The following is a 15,992-nucleotide window of genomic DNA, read 5'->3' as shown; positions in this document are numbered from 1 at the left end:
TATATATATATATATATATATATATATATATATATATTTTTTTTTTTTTTTTTTAATTTAAGTACCTTTGCATTAGATTTACTGACTAGAGGCAAAAATAACTTTTTGATTTTTTTTGCAATATCTCCGATGTCTCTTTGCAGTAGGCCTCTTGACCCAGCTGGTTGTATTCTGGTTATATCCTATGTAAAAGCAAGGTTACTGAGTGCACACGTTGGTTTGCCATTAAATAGCCCTCCTCCAACAACTATGTCGCTATTTATGGATGTAAGTGTTGATGTGAATTTCTGTTCAATGTGATTTTCTGTATATGTAGACAGCAACAGTTTTATCAGACGTATAACATGTAATTGCCAACATTACCCCACTGCACTCTCCAGCTAACTGCCATTTTGTCTCTGTCCTGACAGCTACGTGGTTAATTTACTCAGATAATGAATTCTAAAAGTTCTACAGTGTAATTGCACTGTAATTAAATTTCATAAATAAAGCAAAACCAACAGATAAATGATTGTGAGAGAAGAAGAAGTGAAAGCTGTGCACTAAACAGAAATGCTGTCATGCAGTTAGCATTTTTTTAACATTAGCGTCAGCATTTAGGAAATATTTACTAGTTGAGGCTCTGGCAGTACAACTAGTACAAACTTTTTCTACATAGACAACAAAACCCAAACGCCAGTCAACGCCGTAACACAAAATAACTGTTCATTAATGTTGTTTGTATAAGCTAGCTAGCTTTTGCCATCACCTTCAACGCTGAAAATGAATCTTTCTTCCGCTGGCTTCTTAACATAGCTAACATGGTGACCATTGAGGGTGAGAAGAGTAGTTTTTAAATACCTTTTTGTCTAGTATGAATAAACTGAGTAAAGGTGGTGCAGTGTAGAGAGCGTGAATGCACATATGAGCCGTGATAGTAGCCTACAGAAGAATGAGAACCAGCAAAGGCCTTCTCAAAGACTAATGGAAAATTCCATATGAGCCCAACACCCCACCCCCATCTCTGCATTCCCTCATTCATTATCTCATTATCATGCAGTCTTCCCTTCACCCATTCCCACTTTCAGTCACTTGGGTTGTCTTTTTTTTTTTCTCACTCTCGCCTAATCTAATTCACACACAAACAAAACGCACCTGAACAGACACAAACCATCAGTTACTGCTGGCGATGCATTGGTCATTCAGTAGGAATTTTACTCTTGCTTGTTATTGTTCCCAGTGTATGCCATTGAACTTACTGGCGCTTTATTTTCATAAAGCCACAGACAGATCTTGTTTGCCTGATTACTTCTATTTACTTCTCTATTTTGGTAACAGAACAAAATGGTTTTCCAACATGCACTCATCATCTTATATCTTTTCTATGATTTGAGTCCGTCCAGCAAGTCTGTGTATAATAAATAGATAAATCAATAAGTATTCACCCTCACTTCTTTATTCTGCAACCAAAATCCAAAAAGGTCATGTAATGGTCAGTAGTTTATCATTTTTATGTCAGTTCAATGATGGAAGAGATACAACACAATTCATGAAAACATCTGTACACCCCAGTTAATGAAAGCCGCTTAAAGTGACTTCTTTACCGCTGTTGCACGATTGTTTATTATTATGTTCTCCGGCATCACAATTCATGCCTCTTAAAATGTGAACTGATTCAACAGTTCAATATGAAAAATCTTAATGTTTGGAATGTAATACAATTTCCTCCAGACACAATTCCTGAGCACTTTGTTTTCTTACCAAACAAAATCATATTAAAGGAATTATGTAATTTTCACTTAAGTTTTCCAGAGCTTTCTCTTTTTGCATGTTCGTTCAGAATTTATTCCCGATAAGAGCTGAATAACAGCTGGAAGGGGAAAGAAAGAGGGTAAAGTGTACTGAAAAGCAATGGACCTCGTTTACTTTTCTTCCACTTCCCAGCAAATACTGCTATATTCCTTTGTTTTGGTAATGATTTGTGTATTAGGAGTTCTGGATGACTTGCTGTGTGTTGTTCAACCCCAGGAGCTTTGAAGGTGCAAGGACTGGCTGCACGTAAGGTCACCACAGGATCTCCCCTTAATAGTTGCAAGCTGTTGGCTGGATTTGGACAGGCAGAGAGGAGAGGAAGTAAGGGTTATGGAGTATGCCTTTCTGAGGGTTCCCTGCACAAGACCCTTTTTTAGCCCCCCACCACCTATTTTGGAAGGAATTCCTTTCTTGGATATAGTTGGCCTCTCTTTGAGAACATTTTATGAATGTGCCTGTATGTTTTTCTGTCTGATTTGGGTCTCGGGTGAGCGCTGAGATCCTTCCCAGCCCCTCACCGCTGTTTACCACTCTCAGTCTAGCACAAGTATGCTCAACATATGATTTGCTATGTGTCATGACTGATGTTTTCTGTTCAAGTGACAGTCTGATATCTACTAACGGCTATGGCTGCAATCCATCTTTTGAAACAAAAACAAATCCTGTCTCTATGTAAGTCGCCTGGAAACACACAATCTTTAACACATGATCTTTTATGAAAAGTGGCTGTTGCTTTTCCACATGGAGGCCAATGTACTGTGATAAAATTCAGATTTTAATGGCATAGTTTCCTTTAATTCCTACTATTTATTTGTATGAGTGTGGGGAGCAAGGACTGAAGGTGGAATGGGCAAAAAAGCATATGAGAGAGAGAGGGGCATAATAATGTGAATATAAAGAGCAGGGCTTTTCTACACAGCTGAGCAAAGGTAGTTACACAGCAGGAGGACACACTCCCCACAGGTTTTAGGGATTTAGGCTGGTAACTGATGCCAAGTGCTTGCATTTGAATTGCCAAAAGTTAGTTATGTGTTCTTTGGTTCTTAAGTGGCTCTTTTTCCTTCCATATCTAATCTGTAACAACTTTATTTTTGCCCATGGTTGTTTCTGTCTCTCGCTCTCATTCCAATTTTGTATTTATAGCATATTTTTTTTTACAGTCTGTGACTTTTAATTTAAATTTCTTAATGGCCTCAGTTATCTCAGACTCATATGCTTGTAAGATTTCACTGATAATTCATTTTTAGGTTTTTCAGTACACTAGGGCTCTTGGTGCTGTGACAAACAATTCTTTGAAATCTTGAGACCTGTGAATGTAATATATGAATGTAGGAGCATGAACATGCCACTGGTTAGGTTTTGCTTATATCTTAAATTCTAGATAAAGACTGAATAAGAAAGCAAAACATCTGTATTAACACACTCTAATCTATAATGACATATAAAAATATATATGGCTGCTTACAATTCCCTCTAATAATCTTATTTACGTAATTTACGTAATAAACAGTTTGGTATCTCTAGATAAGCCATTTCCCTTTCCCCCAGCCCTTTGCCCAAAAAGCCACCTTCTTTCCTTTAAGCGCTGGCTTACACGCACAAACTGCAAACACAGACATAGGAACTCTGTTATTTCGACCTGTTCCTGAAATTGAAGGATGTGGCTCTGACAAAGTCTGCGTTCTTCTGAAGGGCTTTCATGTTGCTGTCAGTGGGTGTCCTCGCACAGGCCTTTTCTAGCCCAGGGACATAGGGCAGCACGACGGCCCCCAGGCCCACAAGGCCAGTCAGTCAGTCTAATTTCCCAGCCACCCTGAGAGAACCTTAAGTCAGGGCCAGATGTGGCAGCTGGCGCAGCCACCCTGGAGGTCAAGGTCAAAGGAAACCATGTCAAATTTGCCACCCACCATCACTCTCTAGATTGAGAGATAAACAGAAGTGCCCTTGGAGGAGATATAAAGGAATGGGAAGTGTATTGAGAAAGTGTGCTGCAAGAGAAGAGGAATAATAAAGCAAGACACAGCAAGCGAGACACTCTAAAAGAAACAATGTGGAAGTGTGAAACTCAGAATTATTGTAATTAAACTAGGAAAGAGTTGTACAGGAATGAGGAACCCCATGTTCTTGGCTTCAAAATGCTACAAAGGAAACTCTGGTCATGCATTTGACAGCTGTTTTTGAAGTGTGTCTGGCCTTGGGCTTGTAAAGTCATCACATGTAGGCCTCATTTTCTCAGAGGAGTCTGGGCACTGCCCACCTGGCCCTGACATTAAGAACACCACCCCCACACATAAACAACTTATTTTATACCTAATTTCAAAGGAGAGCCTGCGTCACTGCTCCTCTGTGACTAGCATGCTCCCCCACAGACCCGCTGTCAATAAAGTCCCAATTCTTAAAATTATTGCGTCTATTTTATGTCATTTGGCACCAATGAAGGTATAACATTTTGGTTGTATGCATTTTCTTTTAACTGCAATCCAAAGCAATTTCAAATTTTGCTTAACTATGTTAATTTTTTTTTAGAAATGTACTATGAAATCAAAATTTTTAAAAAAGGCTAGCACACCTTATTTCAGTCATGCAAGCCTTGAAGCGGGTCACTGACCCCTGGAAACTACTGGCCACTATGGAAAAGTGTATAGTAGATATATAATACAAGTTGCTGGCAGCTGCTAGTGTGAAACTGTCACAAACTGGTATGTAGTGGTATATGGCATATTGGTAAATGGCGCTACACAGAAAATCTCTTTGCAAATGCGTTGGTTTCTAGCAAGTAGCTGCAGTCACCAGAAGTTTGCACAATCACCAACTACTAGTGAGAACAAGTAGTTGACATTAGTTTCCAAATTATTGTTAGACAGTAGCTCTCGCTGGTCAAGAAGACTACTGCCGTATCTGCAAACAGTCATCAAGCAGTAATGAAATTCTGTACAATGTAAACTGTACACTGGATATGAGCAGATTCCATGCAAAATGAAATGTGTGGCTGAGGAAAAAAGGCTACGCATTAAAATGCTTGACTCCAAAGTAAATGCTGTTCCTTACCACTGCAACCAACACATTTCAAAAGATGCAGTAGCCAAATCAATCCTACGGAGTTTTTTTGGTGCAGCACCCTCTTTTTGACTCACTGGGGATAGCCAGCAACCTCCAAAAACCACTTTCCAAGCGAATAGAGGATAGATATTTTTCCTAGCCACTGGAAGTTGGTTGACTGATCTTTAAGCCTTTGTGGCTGAAGCTGTAATAGCTTAGAGACTGTTTGCTTATCAGCAGGCCATCTTTCTTCCAGTTTTACCTCACTCTCACAAGCTTTGGACCTCTGCACTACACAATGCCATTAAAGTTAAACTGAATCTAACAGCATCTTTTAGTTAATGAGAAATTCAAATTTTTAGATAGTATGAGCTCATGGTGTAATTTGTAAGATGGCATAGCAGAAGTAGTCTCAGTAATTATACAGCAGCTACTCCATATTTAGTTAATAGCACAATGATCCTCCCCTGGAAACAACTCATCCTCTAGTAGCCAGATAGCTTTCACTAATAGCTGTCTTTGTCTTGAGATGTGCTGTTAGAATCTGCTGGTTGCACTGACCAGGTTCTATACATTTACAGTGTATACTGAAATTCATTGTGCAAAAAATGAAGTACCACTCTGCTCTAACGTGAAAAAAGTGACACTGATAGCAAGCCTAGGACAAAATGCAGACATCCTTGGTTCACCGGCTGCCTTTCACTGCTTGGACCACACGTGTTTCTTGTTTGGCCTGCAGATGAAGGACACATTTTGTGTACCGAATCAGCTGAAGCAGGCCCCCCAAGAGGTGGGCAGACAAGTCAGCAGCAGCTGGTGCTAGTGACGCATTACCATCGTTATCTAGTGACGTCAAAGCCAGAGGCAATGTCCACTGATCTTCCGGTTCTGTGTTCACCTGCAGGATTTCACTTTGACATAAGACTATCAGAATAAACAAGGGGATCAATTGCTGTGATAGTATGGTTAATATTATGAGTTTTCTATGAGCAGAAAATGTTGAAAAAAAGACCAAACACTTACCTAAAGTCACCTCATAGTAGAATGATACTACTGTTTGATGGTATCACATAAAGTACTACAAATGTCTAGCATGAGAAGACTTGTTAGATGTAATTGTCCATTAGTTTCATGGTGCTACACCTCTCAGACATTTTTTTTTCTTATTTTCATATTTTACCACCCCAATTTCAAAAAAGCTGGACATTTGGGAGAGGAATACTGTCCAATTCTTGTCTGATAGAGGATCCTAGCTGCTCAAACAGTCCTGGGTCTTCTTTGTTGTATTTTTCTTTTCATGGTTTGCCAAATGTTTTCAGTTGGTGAAAGATCTGGACTGCAGGCAGGCCAGTTCAGCACCTGGACATTTCTACTATGAAGCCATGTTGTTTGACAGGCCTTGATTAAACAACATGTCATCCATATGGGAGTATATATTGCTCTAAAACTTGTATATGGCATTCAGTATCGATGCATCTTTGCAGATGTGCCAGCTGCCAGTTTACACATCTCTTATGTTATGTATCCCATAACATAAGAGATGCAGGCTTTTGAACTGAGCAGTTACATCAAGTGGGATGGTCCCTTTCTTCTTCATGGTCCAGAGCATACAGCATCCATGTTTTCGGTAAATAAATACAAGTTTGATTGCTGTGACCAAAGAGCAGCATTGAACTTTGGTTCATTTAAAATGATAATATGGCTTCTTCTTTGAATGACAGAGCATTAGCCTGCATTTGTGAACAGCATGGTGAACTGTGTTTACAAAGGATTTCTGGAAGTGTTCCTGAAATCATGCACTGATAACAGAATCATGCCAGTTTTTAATGCAGTGTAACCTGAGGGCCCAAAGCTATCCAGATCTTCAGTTTTGTCTATAGCGCTCCATATTCTTTTGATAATATTATGTATTGTATCTTGATGCATGCTTAATCATCCAGATATGGAAATTTTAAATAGTTGATTCTCATCATCTGGCCATTACTAAGTGATGTGAGTGCCTTCCTGTCCTCCATGCTGATGTTGGATGCTAGGGATGCCCAACTCTCTGTGAATGGTACTAATCGTCTTTGATCAGTGGTTGTGATCAACGGTCATGACAATGGACATATTATGATTATGAAACTAACCTCACAGCTCATTGTTCGTCAGTGGTGCTAGTGTCAGTCATTGTGCAAATGTAATGTTTATAAGGTTGGGGAAACCTGCAGTCAGCTGAGACTGAAGAAATCATTTAGATGAGTGATGAAACATTTCTCCACTAAAAACGCTATGTCCAGATGAAAAGAATCAACTTTTTGGGATTATGCATTGTAGTTGATATTTTTGTTTTGTTTTGTTTTGTGTGATTTGGGATCCACTGCCCTTCTATATATATGAGAAACTCTGCCTGTCTAAGATGCTGTTTTTATATGGAGTCACATTACTGGCATGCTCCCATTTAACTTAATAAGTTGTAAAATGTTCCTGCAGAAAATGGTACAATGGTTTTCTATCTTCTATTGAAAATAAAACATGGCTTTATGAGATTTGCAAATTATTCCATTTTGGGGTTTTTTTGTTTTTTTACACAGCGTCCAAACTCTCTTGGAGCTGGTGTTGTACATTGAGGTTATGAAGAAGTGTTACTATAGTGACATTGTGGATGTAACAGTTTAGCTTCAGGCTTAGGTAGGGTTCAGGTTTTGTCTAAGAATATTTGGACAACTTCAGTTTTGAGGATAAAGAGCATGTGTTTGTGTTTGTGAACTTACAACTTCATAAGCATTAAAAAATGGATAGATGGGCTCTAAAGTTGGTAATTACATATGAATTTAAGTTTCTCATTCTCTCCTACGCAGGTGATTCCATTCCCAATGTCCTGTGACTTACGAGATGAGTGTTCCTGTCGGGATCCCAATGCTGTAGAGAACAGAAAGGATGAGCATGTCCACTCCCTGGGGTGACCAACCTTAGTAAGGACCCTTTGTTCAACAACCTAGGACCCTTTCCCCAACACCACATAGCCAAAGTGGCTGAGGCAGACTCTCCTTCATCCTCTTCTTGGCCTTCGATTTCCTGCACATGCTGCTTAAAAGGCATACCTCTCCATCCATCCATACTGCAACCCCAACCTGCTGAAATGCCTCCATCTCTCCACAACCGAAAGATACAGAAAAGAAGATGGGACTCCACATTACCTTCATTTTTCAGCTTAAAGGAAAGTAACCCCTGCAATACATTAAATCATTAAAGTACACATTAAGCAAAGCAAGAAAAAAAACACAAAATAAAATGAATTACATGAAGCAGACATTTTTGAAAAAAAATGAGAAAACAAAACAAAACAAAAAAGAACAAAAAAACAACAACAACAACGACAACATAACCAAGCCTAGGTAGCATGCCTTTTGTTGAGTTTTGTGCTGGCTTTAGTGTCTATTTTAGTGACCTTACTCTACAATCAAGTGATTGAACCAAAGGTATATCAAAATGCATACGTCGAGGATAGCACTGATTTTGCCTCTGTGTTTCGGAAATATGAAGGAAGTTAAGACAAATGTTAAAAATAATCCTCACACACTGAAAGCTTGTTCAACTTTTTTTTGGGAGGGGCTAGAAGTTGGTGCTGGTCAGATATTCTATATCTGTGTGTCACTATAAGTAAAGTGTGTTTCTTCACTGACACATCAGAGGCTTTAGGTTATTTCGGTCTTGGTGGGGAATAAGAGAGCCATGTTAATTTGGAAGTCGCAGATTCAACACACTCACAAAAACCCAAAATATAAAGGTGCACACAAACCACAGCTAGCCACAGAAACAGTTTCCGAAGACGATTTCATAAGTATAGAGCAAAATCCCAAAAGCATAGTGAAAACATTTTAGGGCTCTCACTACTGTCCATCTTCACATAATAACATTTAACTGGGTTAGACAGCTTTGTCTTCCTTGCTGCTTAAAGTACCTCTTTATAGCATTCATTCACACTTGTATGTTTGCTCATAATACATTTTCTCACATTAACATAGACTGCATTAGAACACATATTGACAACACCACATATAAAATGCACTAAGAACTTTAAGAGAAATCCAGAACCTCAATTGTCCTTGCCTCTTTCACCTAGTAAACCCTCCCCCCCAACATACATTGATCACGACTTAAGGAATGTCATCGATAACACCTCACTTTGGGCTCGCATGATTTTAGTTTCAGTTTCAACTCATCCCTTGCGACGCTTGATAAGAACTTTGTTACCTCAAGCCCCGATTCAAACTGTTTAAACTGAAATTAAAAACATCCCAGTCCCTCTACGAATGTAGTAAGTGCTCTCCTGTAGTCTGTGGCTTCCTTGAGCACACAGTACTGCACAGCACAGTCACACAGGAGTACCGAGTTGAAGGGGTGGAGATAGTCTGTGAGAGAGAGCATAGGTCAAAGACCATATCTGCCCACCAACACATTGCTTATGTACGCAATCATATACACACGTTCTCTTTCTCTCCCCCTCAGGACTATTGGATGCCGTAGTATTCTAGCTCTGCAGGCAACAAGGTTGTACATGAAAATGACATTTGGATGTATATGTCAACACGCCATTTGCAGTCACAACACGATCAAAGCTCCCTACGTTTTCTGGCTGTGTCGTCTTTAAGTAATTTTTGAAACTATTCTCTTCAGTACAAAGTGCACTTGCTTGTTCTGATCAGCTCTTCTCAGTATTGTGAATCTTGCGTTTTCTGGCCCCATTGTGTTAGATTTTGTCAGACTACACGGCTGCTACAATAGCACGGTATCTTATTACTCCTCTATCCAGACACATACACACAAGTTTTATTCTCATGCACATTTGATAATGAAGGCTGCTTAGCATATTGGTCCAATGTTTGCTGCTCCTATTTGGCTGAAATCATATTCATGGCTTGAATATACATTTAATTTCATTAAACTTGGGCCAGTGGCACAGTCCCTGTGACAAACATTAGGCTGCTATAGAATTCCAGATCATTCTCATAAATACGTGGTCCTAAATTGTAGTGTCAGCGCAGTAGAACCAATAAAACAAGTCAATACCAGAACATATAAATAAAAGTCAAGGTATTATTTTCCACCAAATATAAAGGAAAAAAAATCAAGATATTGTGTAAATATTGCTATATGTTCTTGGACAGGAGGGGTTTTTGTCCTTTATCATGCATTTCATTTTAAGAAAATGTCATATTAAATCAGTGTTTGTACTATTGACCTCAGTTACTGCACTTTCTAGCTGTCATGTAAGGGGGGAAAAAGTAAATATTTCAAAAATGTTTAGATGCTGCTATTGTCAAAATGGTGACCTGAATCAAACTGTATGATATTTGGCCATTTGACTCCTTGTGTTGCTATTCTGTTGTTTTGTTTTTTTCCTTTCTTGTATCTGACCTATATGGTCACACATTTGCATTTGATTTTATTAATGAAGTATGGAGGTGCTGTCGTTATGAAACATATATCCCTTTATACATAATCCAATGAAGCCCCAAATCCAAGACAACTGGAAACACATCAGTACACATTTAAAAATAGTTATCACATAATTAAGATCTAGTTAGATTAAAAATTTATTTATCTTTAGTTTCCTTGGTGTTTGTGTAATATGTTATCTAAGGCCGAAGGTGAGCATTGTGCCAGAGAAACCAAGAGATGTTGAAGAAGCGTGTAAATGAAGAAATTCCCGTTAACAGGGACTCTTGAAAGACTTTGTAAAGTCATTCTAAAGGCTATATGATCTTTTAAGATTGCATTTAACACTTTATTGAATACCATATAGTCCTGGTAAAAATGTCTTATATTATATTATCAAATTATATGTAATATTAGTACTCCAGATTCTGCTGCTTTACATAAAACTGTCACCAGTGGGGGGAGACTGACCTACATTCACTACGCGATACCAGTAATATGCAGTACTGTGGTTCATCATTTGCCACTGAGGTTACTGGAAAGCCATTCCAGCTGGGATGAATCTGAAACCTGTCATTGGACCCTTTCCTTCACTGTATAAAAAAAGAGTAATCTGTTGTTGCTTCCACATACTTAGAATCATTTAGAAATATCCTCCTCAGCCATTACGTGCATCATCAGCTGATATCTGGATACCAAAACAAGTGATTGTTATCACCAAGAAAGTCTGCAGAATGTGACTGAATGTCAACTTGAAAAATTATTTTGTTTATATTTGAAAAGGTACCCATAAGCCATAGCTAACCATGATAGTCATGAAAGAAATTATACAGTCGTGCATTGGATGAGGACGTCACCTCTCTACTGTAGTCATCACACGATCCCTTGCTGTACCTCATGCTTGTAATGTTTGCTGCTTCTATATTTTTGGTATTTTAGCGACATTTTGAGTCTCATAACAATGGTGTAAATAGTAGAACTATTTATTGAGAGTGTTATACTTTTTTAAGTTATATTTAATGTCCATGTAAGTTATTTTTTACATTGTTGTTATAAACCAACATATTATAGGTTGCGAGTCAAAACTGTCATTCTGTCTCTCTTGTCACAGTATATTGTGATCAATGCTGTCAAGCACTGATAAGACATAAACAGTACAATTTAGACCAACAACCACAGAAAGAACGTCTCTCGTTGTTCAATATGTGTAGATGGATATTGCTTGCAAACAGTGATGATTCACCATATTTAAATGTTACTGAGTGCAGTGTATATTTTTTTTTCCGTCAAAAATAGAATGTAAACGTTTCGTTTTTCTTTGTTTCTCATTTTTTGTAAAACACACACAGAGGCAGACATGTAATACATTCACACACACACACACACACACACACACACACACACATGCAGTGAGTTTTAACCATATAATGCCGAGTACAACTACAAATGTTAATGTTACTACAAAGTAATGTTTTGAGAAACCATTGTAATGCACAAGGAACAGACAGCTGAGGACAGAAGAACGTTGGCAAATGGCAAAGAAAGGGCTTGAAAATTAAAGGGAAAAATTGGACTGGAGGTCAGTAGGCAGGTGATGGTGAGCGTTCTTGGATGGCAGAAAAGTAGATGGTGGGTAGGGGTAGAGGTAGGAACGGGTGGACTGCTTTTCCTGGCCTGTCTTGCTATTTGTCCAGGTGTGAAAATGTGTACTCACAGAGGCTGCCCCTAAGCCAGGGGTGGCCAGCCTGACTGGCAACACGCCGAGGCCAGTGAGTCAGAGTTTCTCTTGGGGTTGGCAACCATATCTCTCTGGGACTCCTACCACCCCTCCCACCCCCTTGCTACCTCTACCTCCCCACACCTCGACACACTGCCTCATCTGTCACTGTCAGGTATGCCTGTTTAGGGCCAGCAGGGTCAAGCTTGCCCTGTGAAAATTAGAGAGGATGTTTGCCCAGCTTACAGAGTCTTTTGAAGTTAGGCTCAAGTAACAACAGTTCGCCTCACCTACAGCATATGCTTATCACATAATATGACGTTTATGGCAACATTTTTTGCAAGGCTTTAGTAATTCTCCACATCTCCATCAACAACTGTTTGTTTTTTGCTTTTCATTTAACACCTGGCTTTTTATGTTATGTAAAAAAAAAAAATGTCGGAAACGTTGTGTCTAACTCATTTAAAGTGCAGTGGAGAGTGCGAGAAAGTGTGTCTAAATACCTAATGTTTTTGCACAAATCTTTGTGGAGAAAAATACTGGTGTGCCATCTCGTAAGAAATTGTCTATGCGTGTTGTAAGACATGAAGTACCTCTCACAGGCCTCTTGTTATAGAATGGTCCCTTATCTCTGTTTCCTAAACCTTCAGTAAATCAATTAAAAAAAAAAAAAGTTGGATTGCCCTTTTTTTCTGAGTTGGACCTACAAAAAAAGTGTATTTGCATAGTATGTGGGTATCTAGTGGTATTACTGCAATGTTTCGTACTCAGTTGCTCAACAAATATATTTTAAGATGTAAATAGTAATAATATTATATGATGATTGTATTTGCAAACCATGTACTAACTGTTTGGGAGTAGGTCTCCGATTGATTTTTATCATAACTATTATACAATGAAATGAACCGTGAAATGTTGTGCATTGTGTCAAAGTATCACCTGCAAGACAGAAACAAAACAAACAAAAAAACCAAAAACAAAACAAAAAGGAAAAAAAAAAACAAAACAAAAAAGTGATGCTTTACCACACCACTTGTCTGCATTTATTTGTTCCTAATGGCTTAATTCTAGTACTGTTGTCAGCTGTCTTAACCATGAATTTATCCATTGTGTCATAAATTATTTGTTTTTTAGATGAATAATATCATAACAATTTCTTAGCAGTCTGTTCAGATTCATCCTCATAATTAAACTTAACATTATTATGTATTGAGAAGTTCATTTCACATTTGTCTGAGTTGACTGACACTAACCAACAACAATTTCATTTATCTTCACTTCATACTGTATGTTACTGAGTCTTATCCATATGCTTTTGTGTTTGCTGAGAATTTCACCGACACTGTAAAGGTAGCCATCAAACTCAGTGGGCCCTTGCTCCCTCAGATGACCTCCTTTCACTTTTTTTCTTACACAGTATGCACTTTTCAGGCACATATACAACAGACTGGACTTTTATGTTTCAGCCGATTGTTCTCTCTGTTGTCACAGTTGCAATTATATATTTTTTGGTGCTCTGGTACATTGCAAAACATGTCTGATATGTGCTATATTTTCATAAAAGAGTCATAAAGATGAGTATCATGTTCATTTTGCTGTCATTTATTGTGTAGAAATAAAACACTGGTTAAAGTGAGCATAATGCTGGATGTCTGTGGTCTGTTTTTTTTTAAAAAAAAGTTCCAATATTTTTTAATCATTGACAGACAATGCTGCATAGACAAAAAGATGTGGGTCCAGCGTTGTAAGTAGCAACCAACTTCCTTTTGTCAGTGTGTAAGAAGCTTGAACAGATTCAAGCTTCACTATAAAACCTTTCCAAATGTTGTCCATGCTGTTTGCTGTCCCCAAATTGCAAGGAATTTCAGGTCATTACTAGATTAGCTTGCTAGGTCTACGCTATAGGTAACATCAGCTGGAAGCAGCGGGCCCTCATGGGGTTTAAATCCCACTCAACACTGCACTCCGTAAGGGTCCCCAGGCTAGACTCCAATGCAACTCGAGCCTACTTTGGAACATGACAGAGAGACATATAAACAAAGCCATACTGACTTGGATGCCTCTCAGCTTATTACTATGCTACTGTGCCAGCCAACCCAACGCGAGAGGCTGTAGCTCAGGTGGTAGACCAGGTCATCTACTAATCAGAGGGTTGCTGGTTCAATCCCCACTTTGCTATCTGATACATCCATCAGAGTATGAATGCGTGTGAATGTCAGATAGAAAGCAATTACAGACAAAGTCCATAGAAGAAAGTGCTTGTGCGAATAGTTGAATGAGGCAAGTTGTGCAAAGTGCTTTGAATTCTCAGAGTAGAATAGCGCTATATAAGAACCAGTCGATTTACCCATATGGTAAATATTGGATGAACAGAAGACCATGTCCGCATTGACCACAAAGCCCCTGGTAGCTCAGTGCTATAATATCAGATAATAGAATAAAGCAACTCAAATCTGGCATCTGGTGGACACAGCAAAATGGCTCTGGAAAACGAAAGCTACTAATACCTAATTTCTATCTGGTCACCCACCTTGCATTATAAGGTGGCCACAGGAGGAGGAACTATGACGGAAGACCAAGTTCCTGCATGGACTGTGCCATGGGTAGATGCAAGAAGTGGCTGTAATCCAGAAATCCAGGCAGTGACTAGAAAAGGCTAACATGAAGGACAACACACAGGCTCTGACCATGGCAGCACAACAACAGGCCTCACTAGCCACCACATAGTAGCAGGATATAAGATATAAGTGTACCGGTACATCTTTAGATTATCCAATCCACTTCTAATCCAGCATATGGGAGACACCAATGAAGATGTTGAGAACAACAGGGCTAACATCCCAGTTTTTGGCAGACAAGCAGCTTCTAGCCAACAAACCAGAAAATGGTGGTTGACAAGGGACAGACATGGCAATTCCAGCGGATAGCAACAACAGAAAGGAGCATGAGACTCCCCTAGGAAAACACTTGGGGGAAGTAACAAATGGAGCAGATTTGGAAGGTAAAGCTTAAAGGGGTCCCTGTGGTAATAGGAGTATGAGGAACTGTGACTCCAAAGCTGGAAGTGTGGCTCCAGCAGATTCCAGACACAAAATAGAGGTGCCTATCCAGAAGAGTGGAGTCCTAGGAACAATTAAGATACTGCACAGAATCCACAGAGTCCCAGGCTTTTAGGAGAGGACCTAAGCTTTAAGAATGCACACAATGGAAGATTTTTATATAGAACTCATTCTTGTTCATTCTTTCATCCTTCATTGATACATTGGCATGGAAATGTGAGTGGTGCTCTTGGCTCTTGAATGAGCCTAATGGCCCAGTTTGTGAGAATGAACATCAAACTACTGATTTTTAAAGTGCGGTTAATGTTGCATGACTGGAAAGAAACTGGATCTGAGCGTAAAGGAATAGTTTGTCGAGGGAGGTGGAAAAAGAAAATGCTTCCCAGCAGCTCACATGAAGACCTTCAGTTAATGACATAATTTAGTGTAATTCATAGGGGATAGCTGGTAGTTCAGTGACTGATTTCCCCCTTTCCAACTCAATGTAAATATTTTTCTGCTAGACCATGCAGCAAATTGGGTAAAACTTGAGAAATAACAGGATTGCACTCTATTCTACAATTGCTTACAGCCATTTTCATCAGCGCCTCATTTTCCTTTCATGCTAATTAATTGTGATCCAGTTATTGCTCCGATATTGTGCAACTTCATTGTAGTGGTTTGCATACCATGGGCTTCTCTCCTGTGAGGTCCGTGTCATTTCAAGTCGGGCACATTAGTCATATGAGCCACATTTAATTAGCACAACCACAACTATAAAACACCACATTTTCTGCGTGTTGATACATGCTGGATATTGATAATCAATACTGCTTACTCCTTCGACCTAATTTTAATTAATTAGATGAAACGAAGTACAATGTAAATTCAAACTATTGAAGCCATTGTTCCAATGTAATAAAACAGTGCAAAGACAGATGCTTAGAATAAACTGATTATCTTTTTTTTTTGCAGAATTTTTCTGA

General features: G+C 38.9%; 1 protein-coding gene across 2 annotated transcripts in view; it reads left to right on the top strand.

Moving 5' to 3' along the window:
- The window catches only part of pappaa (pregnancy-associated plasma protein A, pappalysin 1a), a 99,955-nt gene extending 86,386 nt beyond the window's left edge, over positions 1-13,569 (top strand). For both annotated transcript variants that reach the window (XM_063478446.1, XM_063478445.1), the window contains exon 22: positions 7,671-13,569. In XM_063478446.1, coding sequence (XP_063334516.1) covers positions 7,671-7,775 — 105 coding nt within the window. In that variant the 3' untranslated portion in view covers positions 7,776-13,569. The remainder of the gene's footprint in view (positions 1-7,670) is intronic.
- Positions 13,570-15,992: the final 2,423 nt, after the last annotated feature.

Source organism: Pelmatolapia mariae, linkage group LG7 (assembly GCF_036321145.2).
Source record: "Pelmatolapia mariae isolate MD_Pm_ZW linkage group LG7, Pm_UMD_F_2, whole genome shotgun sequence".
Taxonomy (NCBI): domain Eukaryota; kingdom Metazoa; phylum Chordata; class Actinopteri; order Cichliformes; family Cichlidae; genus Pelmatolapia; species Pelmatolapia mariae.
Note: the sequence above shows the minus strand (reverse complement) of the source record. Positions and strands in the feature narration are given on the sequence as shown.